This window comes from Bubalus bubalis, chromosome 21 (assembly GCF_019923935.1).
Source record: "Bubalus bubalis isolate 160015118507 breed Murrah chromosome 21, NDDB_SH_1, whole genome shotgun sequence".
NCBI classification, from domain to species: domain Eukaryota; kingdom Metazoa; phylum Chordata; class Mammalia; order Artiodactyla; family Bovidae; genus Bubalus; species Bubalus bubalis.
Window position 1 is genome coordinate 13,285,948 of NC_059177.1, and position 20,447 is coordinate 13,306,394.

A 20,447-nucleotide genomic window follows, 5' to 3' on the forward strand; every position below is an offset into this window, starting at 1 on the left:
GGGGAAGGGGACAGCTGCTGCCCACCCCCGCAATCCGTGGCCTGGATCCAGGACCAGCGTGCTCCTATGCTCTCAGCCTCAAACTGAAACCCGAAGCAGGGCGCCCGCCTCGCCTTTAACATTCACTTCTTGTCACAAATAGGCACTAGGGCGCGCGGCTTAAAAGGAAACATAGTTTCCATGACCCTTCACGCTCACAAAACACCCGAGCTCTACCATGCTCTGCGGTCGCCATGTTTCTCGCTGGCGCCGGCTTAGATCCGCCTTTCCTTTCAGTGATTGGACGAGAAGCAACCGCGTACGGCAGGGGCGTGGCCCCGCAGGAAGAGGCTGAGGAAACTACCGGATGACGCCATCTTGGATCCTGGCATCCTCCTCGAGTTGCCCTTCCTCCTGGTGATTGGACGAGCCGGTTTTGTGTCCCGGAAGGGACGTAACCAGCCAACCAGACCTGGGGGCGGGCGTTTTCTTTTCCCTTGTTTCAAGGGTGTAACTGTATGAAATGCTCTTGCTCATTCCTGGACGACCCTGACCTTTTCGCGAGGCAGAAAAGGCTTGCTTGGAGAGTTATCTTGCATTTTAATGGAGCTTTGAAAAACCTGAAAACTGCCTGGGGCTGCTTGGGAAGGCGTCTTAAAATACTTCAAGCATGCGTTGTCATTTTTCAAAGAAAGATGGGGAGCACATTCTAGGAAGAGGGGGCTGATTACATGAAAAGTCCCGAAACTTGTACCTATTGGGATGTTAGGGGTAAGGGAGGCAGAATGCCCAGACAGAAAAAATTTAGGAAGGGGTTAGGATTCGACTATGGAGGCCTTGAATTGCTGGGGAGTTAGGACTTTATCCTGTAGACTGGGTCAGCGGTCCCCAGTCTTTTTGGCACCAGGGACCAGTTTCGGGGAGGATAACTGCTCCCCTCCTGCTGTGAGTACTGGTTGCAGGGAATTGGGGACCCCAGGATTATGTGGTGAAAAATGGACTTTTGGAGTACCTGAAACAAGTGTGACATAATCATTTAGTGAACTCTAGAAAAATAACTGGGGAATCCCAAAGTCTTTCCCAAAGTATTCAGTGAATGACTTGGGAAGCTTGTTTATTAAATGCAAATTCTTGCTCCTCTGCAGACCTGCAGATGAAGATTCTCTGGTTGTACAGCTAGGAAACGTGTTTGGGGGAAAAGAAATGCACAAATCATAATGGCAGAGATTTGAATGTTCACAAGCTGAACACACTCGTGTAACCACCAACACCCAGATGAAGAAACTCACCAGCAGCTCAAAAACTCCGCTTCCTGCTCCAAGCTACTGCTGCCTGCACCAGGGGTAAAAGTGAATACTAACATAGATTAGTTTGCCTGATTTGAATTTTCTATAAATGAAATTACAGAGCATATACTTGAGACCTATAAAACAACTAGCCTGTATTTTTAAATGTCAGTAATATGAACGACAAGGATAGGTTTATTACAGATTTTTTAAAAGACCAGACATAACTAAATGCAGGTTGTAACCCTTCACAAGATCATAGGCCAGGAAGGCTTTTTCATTTGCTGGGAATAACATAAACGGAACAGTTGCTGATAGTTAAATAAGGAGTGCAAATTAATAAATTACGTGGGAATTCCCTGGTGATCCAGTGGTGAGGATTCTGGGCTTTCATTCTGGGACAAGAGTCTGGACCCTTGGTCTGGGAACTAGGATCCTGCAAGCCTTGAGGCACAGCCAAAATCATACATACATACATGTATATACATAAGTGTGTGTGTGTATGCATACACATATATACACAGATATATGATTATTATTAACTTACTGAATTTGAGTATTGTACTGATTATGTAAAGTCATGCCCTTGTTTCTGGGAAACATCACATTTAAGTGTAAAGGAACATCATGTCTGCAGTTTCCTCTCAAATGGGTCAAAAAAATTAAGCAATAGGTAAATATTAACATTTGGGAACTCGAAGTGAAATGTTAACGGGAATTACTTATACTTGTTTTGTAACTTTTCTGTAAAGTTTGAATTCTTTTAAGAAGAAAGGTTAATAAAATTAATGGGGTCACTTACGGAGAGGAAAAAAAAATTGTACTAAGACATCAGTAACATTTAGACGAGTAGTGAAAAAAAGATGGAAGAACGTTAAAAGATGAGGTCGAAAGGACTGCAAACAGTCACAAAGGAAAGCACAGCTTCTGTGCTCTTCTGCACCCTTAAGTTTTAAGAGACAGCTGCTCACGCGCGGGGTCGACTAAGCCAAGCCCACGAAACCCAACAGCGAAACCATAGCCGAGCTCCAGCCGACTCCGCCATGTTTTCCCAGTGAGCATGTGTGCGCATACGTGCATACGTCCCAACCAATCGGTGCCCACGTCGGCGACTCGTTCACTACCGGGGCGGGGCGGCCTTCTACACAGGCGCAGGGTTGGGCGGGCCTTCTTTCTTCTCGCCGAACGCCGCCAACATGGTGAGTATCGCCGGCGCGGGCTCCATGTATGACCCCCTATGCCGCTCTAGCTTTGCCTGGGCTGGGGGCCGGAGGCGAGCAGCGGCGCTCAGTGGATCTTAGGTATCATGCAGTGAGGTTCCCCGCGTGGGCAAGACACAAGAGTTGGGAGCTTTCAGGATGCGCGCCCGAGGAGCGCGTGGAGGACCCGGCAGGCCGGGCGCTCGCTGGGCCACGCGTGGGCGCTCTGGCCGCCTCCGCCGTATCGTTGCGGCGGCCAGTCGCCTAGCCCGCCCGCCTGGGCCGAAACAGGGCAGGGCATGGTGGTCTGGCCGTGCTGGCTTCGTAGACGGGGAGGCCAACGGGAGACTGACTTTACACCGTTCCCTCTGGATTTCGTCCATCCTGGTTGTTCCATGGCACTTCGGCGTGTTCTCCTCAACATCCTTTTTTCCTGTTTTAGCCGCACTATCTTTAAATTGCAAAGACTGGCAGACTGGATCGTATTTTTAATTAGTCTGGCTGTTCTCTCTCCCCCCGCCTCCCAATTTTAGGTGTTCAGGCGCTTCGTAGAGGTTGGCCGGGTGGCCTACGTCTCCTTTGGGCCTCATGCCGGGAAGCTGGTCGCGATTGTAGATGTTATTGATCAGAACAGGGTAAGTGTAAGGAAAAGTGTCACGGCTTCACATGGCAGTGTAGACGACAGTGGTAATGGTTTCAGCGGCCCTTTTAAGATAGGAGTACTATGGATGGTAGTTTTAATTAAACAGCCAGCGCAGATAGGGGTTACAGAGCAGAGGCTTGAATTGACCTGTATTACTGGGTTTGAGTAATACTTCTGTCTCTTAAACTAGGCAGTTTTAGACTAAAGGTGGGCTAAAACAGGCGCGATGTAAATCACTTATTACGTTCAAAGCGAGTTTGGAACAAAGCCATAGAACGCCCTTTCTTTCACATAGAAAGCCCTTGTTTCCTGTTGTCTCTACTGGAGCACCACAAACTAAGGGATTGAGCAAAGATAGTTTTTTTGTGGGAAATGGATTAAGGACAAAACTATATGTTGGGTTCTATGCTTAATTAACTATTACTGCTAAGTCTTTTTAACCTTTAAGAAAGCATTTAAATATAAGAATTTGAGGATTCTGAAAAGACTAATATGTAGGATATCTGCATTTTGAATGCTGTTACATTTTTATACTGAGGTCGTTGGTCGTATGTCTTCTAGGCTTTGGTGGATGGACCTTGCACTCAAGTAAGGAGACAGGCTATGCCTTTCAAATGTATGCAGCTCACTGACTTCATCCTCAAGTTCCCACACAGGTAACTATCCAACTGTCACCCCTCCCATAGTTTTGTTAATAGTAGTAAAAGTTTGCTTAATTTCATTTAAAAATGTTGTTGGTTATTTTGTTTTTCTCTTTTGAGAATATAGTAAGCAGTGTGAAAGTGAGAGCCATTTAGAAGAGAGATTTGCATTGTAAAAGTAGACAGACATTGTTTACTTCTAAAATGCCCTGGGATCCGGTGGTTCTCTGGCTTTCCCTTTGTCCAGATTTCCCATTCTTTTTCTCTTGTACCCCTTTCTTTCAGGATGTGCACAACAAAGAACTTTATATATGTGTAGTTCCCTGAACATGTGTTAGTCAATTTTAGCTTTAGAACAAAAAATACTATCATCAGTTGAACTTTTCATATGTGTTGGCTAATATTTAACTTAACATCATCTCCTTATGACAGTCACCAAAGAGGTTCTCTTCCTGGCTATTCATGAGTAATTAAGGCAGTCATTCTGTGATTCTTGACATGATGTAGGTTATGGAAGTTAAAAACTGATGTGTTGCTGTGTGGTGACGATTGTTTGCAATGTAACCTGTGCTATTACTGGTTTACTTTATAAGCATACTGGATTTTGATGTTTGAAACAAATACCAAAATGGTTACAATTCCATTTTATGGTATTTGAACACAAATCTTTAAGCATTACTGTACAGAATAAAACAAGGCATAAGGGACAACTACATTATTCTTTATGAAAAGGAAATTGCTTTCTGCTGCGCTGCTGCTAAGTCACCAGTCGTGTCCGACTCTATGCGACCCCAGAGACGGACGGCAGCCCACCAGGCTCCCCCATCCCTGGGATTCTCCAGGCAAGAACACTGGAGTGGGTTGCCATTTCCTTCTCCAATGCGTGAAAGTGAAGTTGCTCAGTCGTGTCCGACTCTTTGCAACCCCATGGACTGCAGCCCACCAGGCTCCTCTGTCCATGGGATTTTCCAGGCAAGAGTACTGGAGTGGGGTGCCATTGCCTTCTCCAATTGCTTTCTACTCCTCCACTATTTGAGTGATATATGCACATTATTCGAGGTGATTTTTAAGCCCAGAAAGTGGAGTGGTTGGCATATTTTTATTAAAAAATTGTGTGTTTTGAGGATATAAGACATCCTGGCTTAGTGAACACTGTTGGAACAAGTAGAAGATAACATTGTGCCTTGTGCTGTTTTCTGTGGAGACACTACAACTGGAAGTAGAAAAAACAAGGATTCTTGTGGCATTTTTCTTGTGCTTTTTCAGAGGATGAAAAGCTGTCCTTGAATCTGTGTGACCTCAGAGCTGATTTCTTAAATCTTTGTTCTTGGTTCTTTCTAGTGCCCGCCAGAAGTATGTCCGGAAAGCCTGGGAGAAGGCAGATATCAATGCAAAGTGGGCAGCCACAAGGTGGGCCAAGAAGATTGAAGCCAGAGAGAAGGTAATGATTTAGAGTTATTTGAAGTTGGACATGTTCTGATTTTGGAGGATTAGAAGGTGGTTTGACAGAGTTCTTTTTTTTTTTAAACACAGAAAGCCAAGATGACAGATTTTGATCGTTACAAAGTCATGAAGGCAAGGAAAATGGTAAGTTTTTGTGATTGTTGTATTCCAGCCCTGAATTTATTTGTCTGGTAATTCTGTTTGCCTAAGTTTCTAGACCACAAAGTTGACATCATAGAAGTCTTAGACGTTATAAGTGTGGTCTCCTGTATCTACCTACATGTCCATACATATAGGATGGGTAAGAGTTTTGTGTGCATATATAATGAACATTTTTATTGAAATTTTTCAGAGAAACAGACTAATCAAGATTGAAGTTAAGAAACTTCAAAAGGCAGCTCTCCTGAAAGCTTCTCCCAAGAAAGCCCTTGCTGCTAAGGGGGCAGCTGCAGTAGCTGCTGCTGCCGCCAAGGTTCCAGCCAAAAAGATCACCACTGAGGGTAAGAAGGCTCCAGCCCAGAAGGCTCCTGCCCAGAAAGCTGCAGGCCAGAAGGCAGCACCTCCTCCTAAAACTCAGAAGGGTCAGAAAGCTCCATCCCAGAAAGCACCTGCTCCAAAGGCATCTGGCAAGAAAGCATGAGTGCATAAGAGGCTATTTGAATCAGAATAAAAGTTCTTTTTGACATGCTGGCAAATTATTTAATCTGTGGATTAAAGTCTTCTTGCTGGGGCTGGGTTTATGAGGCTGATTGATGGTAGGATTGTTACTATCCTCACTGGAGAAGGAATTCCCGAGTCCCACTCTGTCCAGACTCAGATACTATCAAGTCATCACACAAAGTCCTAAGTAATGTTCTTAGGGAAATCATAATTAGACCACTGGGTTAATTTTCTTTCCCTGTACAAATATACATCTCATAAATAACTAAAATCCCAGATGCTTGTGATGCTCAAGAGTAAATTTTCTTATAAAAATACACTGTAGGTAAACAAATACTACATTTTGATAGGTTGGTTACTTAGTTTCCAGTTCCCGGTCATTTCTTATTTTTGTTTAGTGGCATTAATAGGCAAGTGATACAGTGTAATAGTTGCCGTGATAGAGGAAATACAGGCAATTTTGGGTTAACTTGTCCTTCTGACAAGGACAAGGGGGGTTGTCTAAAGTGGAGTCTTCAGCTTCCACCCAGAACAGGGGTTGAGGGGAAGGGAGGTATGAATCTCAGGCATGTAGAAGACTTGCCAGAGACCACAGGACTAGGAAGCCAGGTGTTGGCTCTGTGGTGGGTGGATAGTGTGTACAAAGCCATAGAGGGATGTCTAAAATTTACATTGTGTCCTGTTGAACGAACTGAAACATGGGACAGAAGAGTTGGGAAGGTCAGGTGGTTTCAAGTTTGGCAGTACTCTTTACTCTGTAAAGGTCCAAAGCCCAAAGTGGCACTGATGAAATTATATTGAGGTTTATGAACTGCATCTTCTAGTATTCCTAGAACTGCATATTCTAGTTAGCATTCATGAGTATAAAAATTTCTGAATGCTTTTTTGTCTGAAATCTTCCCTGATAGCTCAGTTTGTAAAGAATCCATCTGCAATGCAGGAGACTATAGTTCGATCCTGGGTTGGGAAGATCTGCTGGAGAAGGGATAGGCTACCCACTCCAGTGTTGTGGCCTGGAGAATTCATGGAATGTATGGTCCTTGGCCATGTATATTTTGGGCTTCCTGGTGTCTCAGATGGTAAAGCATCTGCCTGCAATGTAGGAGACCCGGGTTCAAGCCCTGGGTCGGGAAGATCCCTGGAGAAGGAAATGGCAACCCACGCCAGCATTCTTGCCTGGAGAATCCCATGATTGGAGGAGCCTGATAGGTTACAGTCCACGGGGTCACAAAGAGTCGGACACAGTTAAGCAACATCACTTTCAGTTTTCACTTTGCTTGTCTGAAAGTAGTTATTTCCCCCTTAAGAATTTGTACTTAGCACATCTGATAGAAACTGCCCAGGTGAGCCACAGACCACACAGGTGAATGGGTGTGTGCATGGTCATTCACTTAAGTCGTGTCTGACTGTGTGACCCCATGGACTGTAACCTGCCAGGCTTCTCTGTCCATGGGATTCTCCAAGGCACGAATACTGGAATGGGTTCCCATACCCTCCTTCAGGGGATCTTACTGACCCAGGGATTGAACCCATGGTGTCTTCTGCCTCTTCTGCATTGCAGTTGGATTCTTTACAGCTGAGCCACCAGGGAAGCCCCAGAGGGATTTGCCCTGACTTCAAATGCCAGTTGCAAGGCTCTCAGGCCTCTTGCAGCTGTAATTGGAGTTCACATGACTCCCTCCTTTGTTAATAGAACTAAGGCATGTTGCAGGCTTCCCAGGTGGCTCAGTGTTAATGTGTCTGCCAAGCAGGAGACTATCCCTGCAGGTTCTATCCCTGGTTCCAGAAGAGCTGGAGAAGGAACTCGGGAACATTTGTTACAGGCCTGTCACAAAAGTTAACTTGGAACATCCAAATGGAAATGCATGAGTTAAGGTGTGAGGGAAGGGGCACACAACTTACACGCCCTCTCTAGCTTGCTTCCCTCCCAGCACCTTTATGTTAGTCCTGGGAACTGCCTTCCCTTTAGAGTTTTTATGAAATTTCATTAGGTAGGCATGTTTGATTAAATCATTGGCTATTGGTGATTAGTTAGATCCCCAGCCCTTCTGCTCCAGGCAGCTCGGGAGGTGGTGGTGGTGACCAGGTCACCCACGATGGATGACTATGAAGTGGTTCCTCTGCTGAGCAGCCTCCCCCCACCCATCCCCATCTTAAGTTAGGAGACCCTAGCCACCGGTCATCTCAGTCAAAAAGGACAGGCCTACCACTCTGGAGACTCCCCAAGAATTTTAGAAGCTTCTTGTGTCAAGAACTGGACACAAATACCAAATACGTATTTCTTAAGTCATAGTATTACGCCCTGTATCTCTGTGATAATTTGCAGTTTATGAATTGACTCAGTTAATCTGTTGAATTTATAAGTTTGAAACTTTCAATTCTCAATTAGAAACTGAAGAAGAGTTTAGTAATTTGCCAAGGCCATACGGTGAAGACAATTCAAACCTAGTCAGATCTCAGATTTCATGATTTTAGGTCACAGTCCAGGCCATCAGCCACTAAGCAGGGGAGACGGGCTATATTCATTAGGTTAAGTTGCTGCTAGCAAGTGTGGGGCTTCCCTGGTGGCTCAGACGGTAAGAATCCGCCTGCAACGTGGAAAATTGTGTGCTCGATCCTTGGGTTAGGAAGATCCCCTGCAGGAAGGCATGGCCACCCATTCCAGTGTTCTTGCCTGGAGAATCCGCATGGACAGAGGAGCCTGGCGGGCTACAGTCCGTGGGGTCGCAAAGAGTTGGACAGGACTGAGCGACTAAGCACACAGCAAGTGTTAGCGCCATAACTTAAAGCATCACAAGTATAATGTGGAATCTCGGTCCTTGACGAAGTGTCAACTTGGCCTAAGCATCCACAGATACGAGCTAATCCGCGTGCAGTCATCAGGTATCTGGCTTGGGGGGAACCATGGAGAAAGGCCAGGCTCCTGGCTTCCTAGAGAGGCGCTGAGAGCGCCAGTTGGGAGCGCTTCCGCCTTGGCTACGGTCGGTGCTGGCACTCGCGCTCACCAAGTTGCCGGGAATTCCGCGATCCCATTCCCTGGTGGCGCAGTCCTCTTCATCCTGGAGCTCGCCGAGCAGAGGCCTCCGAAGCTCCGCGAGCCTGAGCCCAGCCCTCTGCTGGAGAGGAGCAATCGACCTTTCTGCCCTGAAGGGCCGGCCCGACCTCCTTCCTCTGACTCGAGGTACTCAGGGTGGGGACCGGTCACATTTGGAGTCACTTGTTTCCCAGGGTGGAGTGTTCAGATCCGAATGCGGGCTTCCCTTTTCCCCTTTTCTCCCGGGGTCAGAACTCCACTTGCATTTTGTTCTGCAGCCCTTGCAGAGGTCCAGAGGCCTGTATTACTCGACTTTCTCTGCAAAAGCTTGTTTGGGATCTTTGCCAACCATGGTCAGTAGAAGCATTCAGTGCAGACTACGTAGTAATGCCATCAAAGTGGGCCAGGGATTTTCTTAAAAGTCAAATGTTCTGCAGTCCTTGACTCTTGCTTCAGATTCTTTCTAGGAATTTCTATCCTCATCAGGCAAATTTGTAGAGCGTACAAAGGAGCAGTGGCAGCATGCAGTGAATCCCTAGCGGGGGTGCAATGAACATCCAGAGTGTCCTAAGAGTATCTTTCCTAGGGTAGTGGTGAGGAGACTGAGGGAGGAAGAGGTGGTGAGTGTGAGAAACAAGATAGGGTTAGTCTCACTGTGGTTCTTTCTCCTCATAGCTCTCCAGGTTTTTGCTTTTCCAAACAGAAAGGGCAGTGCATGAAGCTAGGGGTCATCAGCCATTCTCCAGACATGGTCCCAGGTGAGCTGAGTTTTTTTCCAGATTTCCACATTCAGAACAGATATGAAAGGGCATTACAGGACATGCCTTGGCCAGTCCTGTGCTTAGCTTTGCATCCATTAAAGAGTATGTCAAAGGAGTGTGTTAGGGGAGTTAATGAGGGAGAGTAGAATAAATTTGGAAGAATCAGGTGTGAAAAGAGGGAAGCACCAGCCTAGAAATTCTAGAAAGTGAGAATCTACATCCAGGCAGACTGCGAGGACGGTACACAGATGAACATGTTTGGCCTGACCAGGGGGCTCATTAGAAAGGCGGAACCTCATCTACTGAATCAGAATCTGCATTTGTACAATATCTGGGGAATTAGTGGGCAAGTTAAAATTTGGGGAGCTCTAGTCTGTGTGGCAATACACGGAGGAAGGCCACCTCCTGAGATTAAACAGGCATGCGCACAGGAGGACTTTGCTCTGCAGACCATGGAGTCAGGGTGCAATGAAACCCAAATTGGGAGCATTGGAGGGTGTGGATTGATAAGAGAGGTGAATTCTTGGAGGAGTGCTGAGTTTGGTGCTGAAGCCAGTACCTCTAAGTCCACTGCAAAAACTGCAGCTTGATCTGTGTTAAAAGGCTGTATTCATTGTTGGCACAAATTCATGCAGCATTAAAGGAAGTGTTCCCTCTCAAGTTTTCTTACTGATAGAAGATGATTTCAGTGAATTTCTCTCCAGAGTCCTAGACCATGCAATGAGAAAGCTGGTGTGTCATGTAATGGATGTATCATAAAATGAGAAAGCTCCATCCCAGAAACTTAAGAGCAGTGTGTATTTGGTTTATTTTTCTGGACCTTGGACCATCCACTTCTGTTTCAGCACTTAAGCCAACATCAGTTCCATGTTAGGAAAAATTTTAATATCTTTGGCGTCAGTCTTTTCTCTCCAGGGGCTTTGCCTAAAGTATGGTAGTCATGGGGGATTATGTTCCACTAAGAAACCCCCCCGGAGAAGGCAATGGCACCCCACTCCAGTATTCTTGCCTGAAAAATCCCATGGACGGAGGAGCCTGGTAGGCTGCAGTCCATGGGGTCACTAAGAGTCGAACACGACTGAGTGACTTCACTTTGACTTTTCACTTTCATGCACTGGAGAAGGAAATGGCAACCCACTCCAGTGTTCTTGCCTGGAGAATCCCAGGGACGGGGGAGCCCGGTGGGCTGCCGTCTATGGGGTCGCACAGAGTCGGACACGACTGAAGTGACACAGCAGCAGCAGCAGCAAGAAACCCCCCAACTGAGGAACTCCCTGGCAGTCCAGTGGTTAAGACTCTGGGCTTCCACTGCAGTGGGTGTGGGTTTTATCCCTGGTCGGGGAACTAAGATCCTCCATGCTCTGTGGTGTGGCCAAACAAATCCCAAGTGACAGTGGCTTAAACAGGAAAAAAGCTTCTCTCTCACACCAGAGAAGTCTGGGAGAGGCAGTCTAGGGCGAGTGTGAGGCTCCACTATCGTCACACATGCAGGTTCTTTCTGTCTTTCTGCTCCACCATCCTAGTACTGGCTGTCCTGACCAGGGTTACTTCACAGTCTAAGGCGGCTGCCTGATCTCCAGCATTCATGTGCATTCCACCTAGAAGAGGAGATGCTAAAAATGCAAACCTCTCAGCTCTTCTCTTTTGGAAACCTCTTAGAAGTGAGATAGATGGATGGATAGATATATTAATAATGGTCAGTCTTTGCTACAATCTCTTATGAGAAACACTTGTTATTTGGAATCATCTAGGAAGTTCCCCCAGTCTCATCTGTTGTAATAAGTGCTCAGATTTATATATTATCATGTGCCAGGTGATGTTTGCTTTACACATACTAATTCATCCCATCCTTACAAGAGCCTCATCAGCTTGGTATTGCTAGTATCACAGTTTTTTAGATGAAGAAATTGAGGCACAAAACGTTAAGTGGCTCATTAAGTTCATACGGCTAATGGCTATAGTGGTGGAACTTGAACGTCGGGAGTGTGACTGTAGAGCTGCGTTTGTCAACCTCAGCACTGCTGCTGTTTCGGGCCAGGTAATCCTTTGCTGTGGGGGACCCTCCTGTGTACTGTAGGATGTTAAGTAACACGCATGCGTGGCCTCTAACCACTAGGTGCCAGTAGCATCACCACCCCCCGGAGGTGGTGCCAACGAAAACCGTCTCCAGACACCGCCACATATTCCCTGATGAGCACAATTGCCCCCCACTGAGAACCACAGCTCTAAAGTCTCTGCTGTTTGTCATGAATCTGTGCCGCCTCTGAAACCTACTTCCCATGTAGGGGAATCAACAGCCCCATTGATTTTTTTTAAATGTATTTGTTTTATTTTTGGCTTTGCTGGGTCTTCGCTGCTGCACACAGGTTTTCCCTAGTTGCAGGGGCAGGGGCTGCTCCCCAGTGGTGTGGGCTTCTCATTGTCATGGCTTCTCTTGTTGCAGAGCACGGGCTCTAGAGCACAGGCTCAGTAGTTGTGGTGTACGGGGTTAGTTCCCCCATGCCATGTGAAATCTTTCTGGACCAGGGCTTGAACCCCAGTCCCCTGTATTAGCAGGCAGATTCTTAACCACTGGACCACGAGGGAAGTCCCCTGTTAATTTAATAATGGAGAGGGAAGAAGTGTCAGCAAGGGAATGAAGCAGAATGATGAGAGATGGAGCTGGATGTTGAGAATCTGCATGTTGCAGAGAACAAAGAACAAAGGATACATAAGTAATTAGGTGTGGAGGGTGGAAGCCCTAACGTGAGGGAAGATGGTCAGGACTGTGCTTTCAGCTGCTGACTCTCAAGGAAGTAGAGGCAGAATATTAACATTAAGGGTCAGCAAAGTGTCTGTTCTCCACTGTTCAGTAAGGGAGCCACTAGCTACCTAGGTGCCTATTTAGATTAAAATGAATTAAAGTTAGGAATCCAGTTCATCAGTCACACTAGCCAACTTTAGATTTCCTGGTCAAAGTGTTATCTGATTTCTTCACTGTATAGTTATTATTTTTCCCCCTGCGACTGATTAGAAATCTATTGGGAATCATTTGAAATCATGCAGATATCCTGCTTATCAACATTTCCTCCTAGATTTTGCATCTAGCAGTGGTTCTTGTCTAAACGGGTCTTTACAGTGACGGCTACAAGTCCTCTGCTGCTTCTTTGGTGGCTCTTTACCAGGACTCGCCCTCCCTGAAGTTCAGGCCCCTCCCTTTGCCTCCGTCCAGGGCTTGAGAAGAAGCCTGTTGTTTCAGGAGCCAGTGACCTTTGAGGACGTGGCCGTGTACTTCACCCAGAACCAATGGGCCAGCCTGGACTCGGCGCAGAGGGCCCTGTACAGGGAGGTGATGCTGGAGAATTACGCAAACATAACTTCCTTGAGTGAGTCCTCCTTCTTCCTAAAACTCAGCTTCTGCCCTTGGGGGCTCCTGGCTTCCTCTGTAATGTATGTGGGATCTCTAATACCATCAGAATTGATGCTCCATGAGCTGAGCTCCCTGATCCTCAGTTGCAGGAGTAACTAACTACTGGAGAAAGATCTGGGTTCATTTCAGTTTTAAACAAGACTTCCCTGAAATTCTGTGGCAGTCCAGTGGTTAGGACTCCACACTGCCAAGGGTGTGGGTTCAATCCTTGATTGGGGAACTTAGATCCCACAGGTTGAGCAGTGTGGCCAAAAGCAAAAAAAAAACGACTTCCTTCTTTCCCCTTGGGAATTCTCCTGGGAGGGGCTTTGCCCTGGGGTCAGAGCACTGAGAAGGTTCTATATTCGTTCCTTCACTCTTTCAGTTCCCTAGAGGAGACTGTGGCCCCATCTTCTCTGTGTGAGAGTCTCCTAAGGCCTTCTATACACACTTCCAGGGACAGTGTGGCCTTCCTGTGCTTTCAGAGCCAGAATAAGCTTCCTGGGCAAAACAGTTTGAGCCCTCCTTTCATCCCCAGAGTCTCTCCACTCTGGCCTCCCTTCGTCTCCTGGGACGTCACTGCTCTTTCCACCTGGCAAACCGGAGGGTAGACTGAGAGGGGTCCGAGGAGACTCTCCTCAACTTTCTATTCCTTTTCTGTGTCCTTCAGCAGCATTTCCATTCCCCAAACCAGATCTGATCTTCTGGCTGGAGCAAGGGGAAGAACCAGGGCGCCTGGATCCCTGGACACTGGTCGGGGGAGAGGACCCGAGAGGCACCTGCGGAGGTAAGCAGGAGAACCTGCCATTCTCTTCTCCATAGAGCTTCAGCCCCAAACTGGAAAAGACGAGTCCAGACCTTTCATTTTCTGTCATTCTTCTTTGTAAAGCTCAAGGATTTCAAACCTTTAGTGGTGCAGATAGACTTCTGTTGATTAACTTAAGAATATATACAAAACAGAGAACTTGTTTCTGTAAGGACATTTTGTATGTGTTTGTGTGTCTGTGAGAGAGAAACTGTAGCAGAAGAATGGACTTTTTATAAATCCCTAAACACTAAATTAGGAAGTAGCTTTTGAAAGAAACCGTATTTATTTGGGGGAGTGTTTTTCTACTTTTGTTAAAAAAAAATGCCGTTGGCAACTTGATAGAGATTGCATAGACTCTGTAGATGACTTTCGGCAGTATTGACTTTTGTTTTTTAAGATTTATTTATTTATGGCTGTGCTGGGTCTTCCTTGATGTGTTCAGGTTTTCTCTTTACAACGAGCAGAGGCTCCTCTTCCTTGTGGCGCAAGGCTTTTTTTATTGCAGTGGCTTCTCTCGTCGCGGAGCACAGGGTCTGGAGCACAGGCTTAGTCGTTGTGGCATACAGGCTTAGTTGCTGCGAGACATGTGGGATCTTCCTGGAACAGGGATTGAACCCATGTTCCTGGCATTGGCAGGTGGATTCTTAACCACTGGACTACCAGGGAAGTCCAGTTTTGACATTTTAACAGTATTAATTCTCCCAGTTCACAAACATGGAATATTTTTCCATTTATTTGTGTCTTCTTTGGTCGTTTTCATCCATGTCTTGTAGTTTTCAGAGTAGAGATCTTTCAGCCCCTCGGTTAAATTTATTCCTAAGTATTTTAGTGTTTTTGATGCTGTTATAAATGGGATCAATTTTTTTATTTCTCAGAAAACTCATTGTTAGTGTAGAGAAAGTATTCAGATTTCTATATGTTAATTGTATATCCTGCAGCTTTACTGAATTCACTGCTTAGATTTAACTATTCTTTTTGTTGAGTCTGAAGGATTTTCTATATTTTAAATCTTGTTATGTGCAAATAGAACAAATTGTATTTCTTCCTTCCCAATTCTGGCACCTTTTATTTCTTTTCTTTCTTTCTTCTTCTTTATTTTTTTGTCTGTTTGCTTTAGCTAGGATTTTCAGCATTGTGTTAAATTGGAGTGGTGAGAGTGGATGCTCTTGTACCTAATCTTGGAGGAAAAACTTTCAACCTTTCACTCTTGAGTATGATGTTAGCTGTGGGCATTTCATTTATGGCCTTTTTTATGTTGACGTATGTTCCTTCCCTGTGGCGGTGGTTTAGTTGCTAAGTCATGTCCAACTCTTGTGACCCCATGGACAATAGCCTGCCTGGCTCCTCTGTCCATGGGCTTCTCCAGGGTTAGAATACTGGAATGGGTTGCCATTTCCTTCTCCAGGGGATCTTCTCAACCTCAGAATCAAACTAGTAACTCCTGCATTGCAGGCAGATTCTTTACCAACTGAGCTACAAGGGAAGCCCATATTCCTTCTCTACCTAATTTGTTAAGAGTTTTTATGGTGAATGAATGTTGAATTTTGTGAAATTCTTTTCCTTTACCTATTGAAAGTGACAGTCGCTCAGTTGTGTCAACTCTTTGCCACCCCATGGACTGTACAGTCCATGAAATTCTCTAGGCCAGAATACTGGAGTGGGTAGCCTTTCCCTTCTCCAGTGGATCTTCCTGACCCAGGAATCGAACTGGGGTCTCTTGCATTGCAGGCACATTCTTTACCAACTGACCTTTCAGGGTAGCCTTTAACTGTTGAGATGATCATATGATTCTTTTCTTTCATTCTATTCATGTGAAGTTTCACATCAGTTGATTTGTAGAAAACATGTTTATTTATTGGGAATGAGTGGTTTCCTTTTTTGTCTTTTGGGTGAGGGATCTTCGTTCCTCAACCAGGGAATAGAAGAACCCCTGCCCTGCTGCAGTGGAAGCACGGAGTCCTAACCACTGGGATGCCAGGGAATTCCCCTTTTTTGAAAGATAATGAATTGAAGTTAAATATAAAGAACTATCTACAGATTTGGTGGATAGTCTTTCTCATTCAGTCGCCCCTGTTCTTAAACTCCCTCAATTCCTAATGCTATTCAGAACCTCTGTAAACCAAATGCCCTTTCTTACTCACCCCAGTTCTGTCTTCATCTAGTGCCTTTAGATCGCCTCCAACACTTGAGCCCACCTTGATGTAAAAAGCTTTCCCAGGGCTCACCTGCAGTTGTCGGTGTCTCCCTTTGCCACGGCTGCACATTGTGCATTTAGCCTGTCAACAGCTTTGTCCAGTAGCACTTTGCTACAGTGATGGAAATGTTATGTATCTGCACTGTCCAATATGGGAGCCATTAGCCACATGACCACTTGAAATGTTGGTGATACAACTGAGGAACTGAATTTTTAACTTTGTTCCATTTTAATTAATAGCCACATGTGGTTAATGGCCCTAATCAGACAATGCAACCTAAAACAATTTAAAACACAGCCTCCAGCTGCCTCTTTTAGTTTCTAGATCAGATCAGATCAGATCAGATCAGTTGCTCAGTCATGTCTGACTCTTTGCGACCCCAATCGCAGCACGCCAGGCCTCCCTGTCCATCACAAACTCCCGGAGTTCACTAAAACTCACGTCCATCGAGTCAGTGATGCCATCCAGCCATCTCATCCTCTGTCGTCCCCTTCTCCTCCTGCCCCCAATCCCTCCCAGCATCAGAGTCTTTTCCAATGAGTCAACTCTTCGCATGAGGTGGCCAAAGTACTGGAGTTTCAGCTTTAGCATCATTCCTTCCAAAGAAATCCCAGGGCTGATCTCCTTCAGAATGGACTGGTTGGATCTCCTTGCAGTCCAAGGGACTCTCAAGAGTCTTCTCCAACACCACAGTTCAAAAGCATCAATTCTCCAGCGCTCAGCCTTCTTCACAGTCCAACTCTCACATCCATACATGACCACAGGAAAAACCATATCAAACCGTAGTGTGCATCAGAATCACTTGCAGTGCTTGTTAAACACAGACTGCTGCACGCCACCTCCAGAAATTCTAGTTTGGTAGACTGGGGTAGGGCCTGGGAATCTGCATTTCTAATGAATGGTCTTCCCAGACCATGATGGTCCTGGGACCACACTTTGAAGACCTCTGTTCTTGAGAATCTTGAACTGTGTTTTTAAAATTCTGGGTTGCAACTCCTTAGTGAGTTGTGCTCACCATTTAAAAATTACACTAGATTGGGCTAGACTTAAATAAAATAGACCAAACTAGTATAAAATCCGTCATATATTCATCATTCTTATTAAGGGTAGTGTTCTTCAAAACTCTTGTTTCCATGGGATCTAAACGGTGAGTCATGGCAGAAACACTTGAGAAACACTAAGCCACAAGTTTCACTTGTCAAATCCTTGGTGCCTGGAAAGGCAAACATGGCTTCTGTGTTGTAGCGCCACCAGTAAGAGTGTGGGTCCCCCTTCCCCACAAGTGGCCGTCTGCAGTCCTAGAAGGGTCTGAACCAGCCGTGTATTTTTTCCTTCCACAGTTAAGTCTCTCTCCCACTGGACAGCACACAGGTTTTGCAATTACGTTCCTTTTATGAACCCCTCACAACCCACAGTGTTACGAACCGTCCTTTCCCCAGTCAGGCTTGCAATATAAAACATTTCTTTAAACATTACAAAATATTCTAAAACATTCAGACAGTTTCTTGCCTTGACGGGGGCCTTGAGATCCACTGTTGCAGACAGCATCTTCCAGCCCTCTGGATGCTGTGTGCTGTGAGAGCTGCTTACCCAGCTCTTTTTGCTCCAGTGTAAAGATCTTCTTCAACTATCTGCTTTCAGATGGTTGATGGAAGAAAGCTCCATCTGCTTTCTTTTCTTTTGGCCACGCATTGTGATTTGTGGGATCTTAGTTCTTGACCAGGGATTGAACCCAGGGCCACAGAAATGAGAATGCTAAGTCCTAACCACTGGATTGCCAGGGAATTCTCTCACTCTGCTTTTTTAATTGCTTCCCATTCAGCATTTTCTCCACCCTATTCCTGTTTTCTCTTCTTCCATTTGTCTCCATTAATAATTTTTGCTGTATGTACTGATTTTGTTGTCCTAATGGCATTGCTTACTTTCTCTACCTCCAATATTTTTACTTTTCCTTCAGGGTATCATCAGGAGGCTATGTCTCTCTCCAAAAGTCACATGTCCTGGTCATGGCATTAATAGTACTGCTTAATCCCTTTCTCCTTTCAGCATAACTAGGTGACTGTTTTCTTTTATTTCTTTTTTTGGATACCTTTATCATTATATAATACCCTTTTTTTTGTTACAGTCTTTGTTTTAAACTGTATTGTGTCTGGTATGAGTATTGCTACTCCAGCTTTCTTTTTATTTCCATTTCCATGGAATATCTTTTTCCATCCCTTCACTTTCAGTGTTTGTGTGTCTTTATTACTTATTTAAAATTTTTATTTCATATTAGAATACAGTTGATTAACAGTGTTGTGTTTCAGATGTCCAGCAGAGTGATTCAGTGATATCATGTTATGTTTTCATCATGCTAGGTGGTAAAACCAAGACTGAGAACAGAGGGAAGACTGCAGAGCTGAGGATTTCAAAGGGACCAGAGTCTCACAAGTTGATAACAGAGGTGCTGCTGGTGGATGTTCCCAGGCACCTTCTCTTTGAGAACAGCTTAGAGAAGTTGCAGCTGTATGACCCAGGGAAGAAAAAGCACTCAAAGAATGGCAATTTCACAGATTTGCAAGTCCAGGATCATCCATCCTCCACTGTTGAAAGAGAAGAGATAGCCAGACAATTGCAAGGAAGCCGTGGTGTCTGCATGCATCTCATTACTAAGCAGGGCCTCCCTAGAGAACAGGTATTTTATAATTGTGGTGAGTGTGGCAGATATTTCAACCAACATTCAGACTTTCACCAGCATCAGAGAATTCACATGGACAAGAAGCCCTACAAATGTAAAGAATGTGGCAAAGCCTTCAGATACAACTCAAAAATGTCACGGCACCAGAAGATCCACACTGGGGAGAAACCATACCCTTGCCAGGAATGTGGACAAGCCTTCAGTCAAAACTCGCACCTCCTTCAGCATCAGAAACTCCACGGGGGAGAGAAGCCCTACGAATGTAAGGACTGTGGGAAAACCTTCAGCTACAACTCAAAACTTATCCGGCATCAGCGAATCCACACTGGGGAGAAACCCTTTAAGTGTAAGGAATGTGGGAAGGCCTTCAGGTGTAACTATGACCGCGTCATCCATGAGCGAATTCACACTGGGGAGAAGCCCTACGAATGTAAGGAGTGTGGGAAAAGCTTCAGTTCAAATTCAGTCCTGATTCAGCATCAGAGGATCCACACTGGAGAGAAACCTTACAAATGTAAGGAGTGCAGCAAGGCTTTCCTCCAGAGTTCGTTATTTCTCCAGCACCAGAGGTTCCACACTGGGGAAAAGCTCTATAAATGTAACAAATGTTGGAAAACGTTTAGTTGTAGCTCACGCTTTATAGTAGATCAGAGAATCCACACTGGGGAGAAACCTTATGAATGCCAGGAGTATGGGAAGGCGTTCAATCAGAAAATCACCCTGGTTCAGCACCAGCGAGTTCACACTGGGGAGAAACCTTATGAGTGTAAAGTGTGTGGGAAATCCTTCAGATGGAGCACAAGTTTCATTCACCATCAGAAACTGCACACCAGGAAGAAACCTGACCAAGTTACAAGGCCATCCCCAGTGAAGCCCTGCCGCCTCACTTCAGTCCTATCCCCTCTGTCTCCCCAACATGCGCGACCTGCCCTAGCCACTCCAGGGGCGCCTCTGTCTTGTCCACGGGCACCGCTGCTTCCTCCTTCTGTGCCTCTCTTCCTGTTGCTCCCCTCATGGGAAATGGCCATGTCTTCACCTGTCCAAGTTGTGCATTTCTTTCAGAATCATGCTTCTCCTTGGAAGTCAACTACTCATAGCCTGAACCCTTTACCTCATTCCCTATGAGCTCCTGCATGTTCCCAACTCCGTCATCCCTAGAGTGGCAAACTCCTCTGGGCTTCTGCTCATTTCTTTAAAGATATTCTTCTGGTCTCCTATAAATAAGTCATTATTGTTTTCCCAGCTCCATTTAAGTTCTCATACTTAAGGACCAAGTTTGATTACCCTCTTCTGTCCCCTGGTAGGGCTTCCCTGGTGGCTCAAATGATGAAGAATCCACCTGCAGTGCAGGATACATGAGTTCAATCCCTGGGTCAGGAACATTCCCTGGAGAAGGGAATGGCTACCCACTCTAGTATTCTTGCCTGGATAATTCCATGGCCAGAGGAGTCTAGTGGCCTACAGTCCATCAGTTCAATTCGGTCGCTCAGTCGTGTCCAAGTATTTGCAGCCCTGTGGACTGAAGCACACCAGGCTTCCCTGTCCATCAACAGCTCCCGGAGCTTACTCAGACCCATGTCCATTGAGCCAGTGATGCCATCCAACGTTTTATCCTCTGTCATCCCCTTCTCCTCCCGCCTTCAATCTTTTCCATCATCAGGGTCTTTTCTAGTGAGTCAGTTCTTCGCATCAGGTAGCCAAAGTATTGGAGTTTTAGCTTCAGCATCAGTCCT

At 45.6% G+C, this 20,447-nt stretch overlaps 2 protein-coding genes across 2 annotated transcripts; both read left to right on the top strand.

Moving 5' to 3' along the window:
• The first annotated feature begins 2,323 nt into the window (after positions 1-2,323).
• Positions 2,324-5,889, top strand: RPL14 (ribosomal protein L14). Its single transcript, XM_006042581.4, has 6 exons — positions 2,324-2,464; positions 2,998-3,099; positions 3,669-3,763; positions 5,090-5,189; positions 5,282-5,335; positions 5,544-5,889. The coding sequence occupies exons 1-6, from the start codon at positions 2,462-2,464 to the stop codon at positions 5,829-5,831; spliced, it is 642 nt and encodes a 213-aa protein (XP_006042643.1). The 5' UTR covers positions 2,324-2,461; the 3' UTR covers positions 5,832-5,889.
• Positions 5,890-7,947: 2,058 nt separating this feature from the next.
• ZNF619 (zinc finger protein 619) lies at positions 7,948-20,095 on the top strand. Its single transcript, XM_044934273.2, has 6 exons — positions 7,948-8,008; positions 8,900-9,032; positions 9,561-9,643; positions 12,778-13,011; positions 13,705-13,821; positions 18,395-20,095. The coding sequence occupies exons 1-6, from the start codon at positions 7,948-7,950 to the stop codon at positions 19,837-19,839; spliced, it is 2,073 nt and encodes a 690-aa protein (XP_044790208.2). The 3' UTR covers positions 19,840-20,095.
• The last annotated feature ends 352 nt before the right edge of the window (positions 20,096-20,447 follow it).

Excerpts from the sequence above, each read along its gene's own strand:
- ZNF619 (XM_044934273.2), top strand. The coding sequence starts at position 7,948 with ATGGATGACTATGAAGTGGTTCCTCTGCTGAGCAGCCTCCCCCCACCC. Across the intron at positions 8,009-8,899 it reads CCCACCCATCCCCATCTTAA|TCCTCTTCATCCTGGAGCTC; the intron begins GTTAGGAGACCC and ends CTGGTGGCGCAG. Across the intron at positions 9,033-9,560 it reads CCTCCTTCCTCTGACTCGAG|CTCTCCAGGTTTTTGCTTTT; the intron begins GTACTCAGGGTG and ends TTCTCCTCATAG.
- RPL14 (XM_006042581.4), top strand. Across the intron at positions 3,100-3,668 it reads ATGTTATTGATCAGAACAGG|GCTTTGGTGGATGGACCTTG; the intron begins GTAAGTGTAAGG and ends TATGTCTTCTAG. Across the intron at positions 5,336-5,543 it reads TCATGAAGGCAAGGAAAATG|AGAAACAGACTAATCAAGAT; the intron begins GTAAGTTTTTGT and ends GAAATTTTTCAG.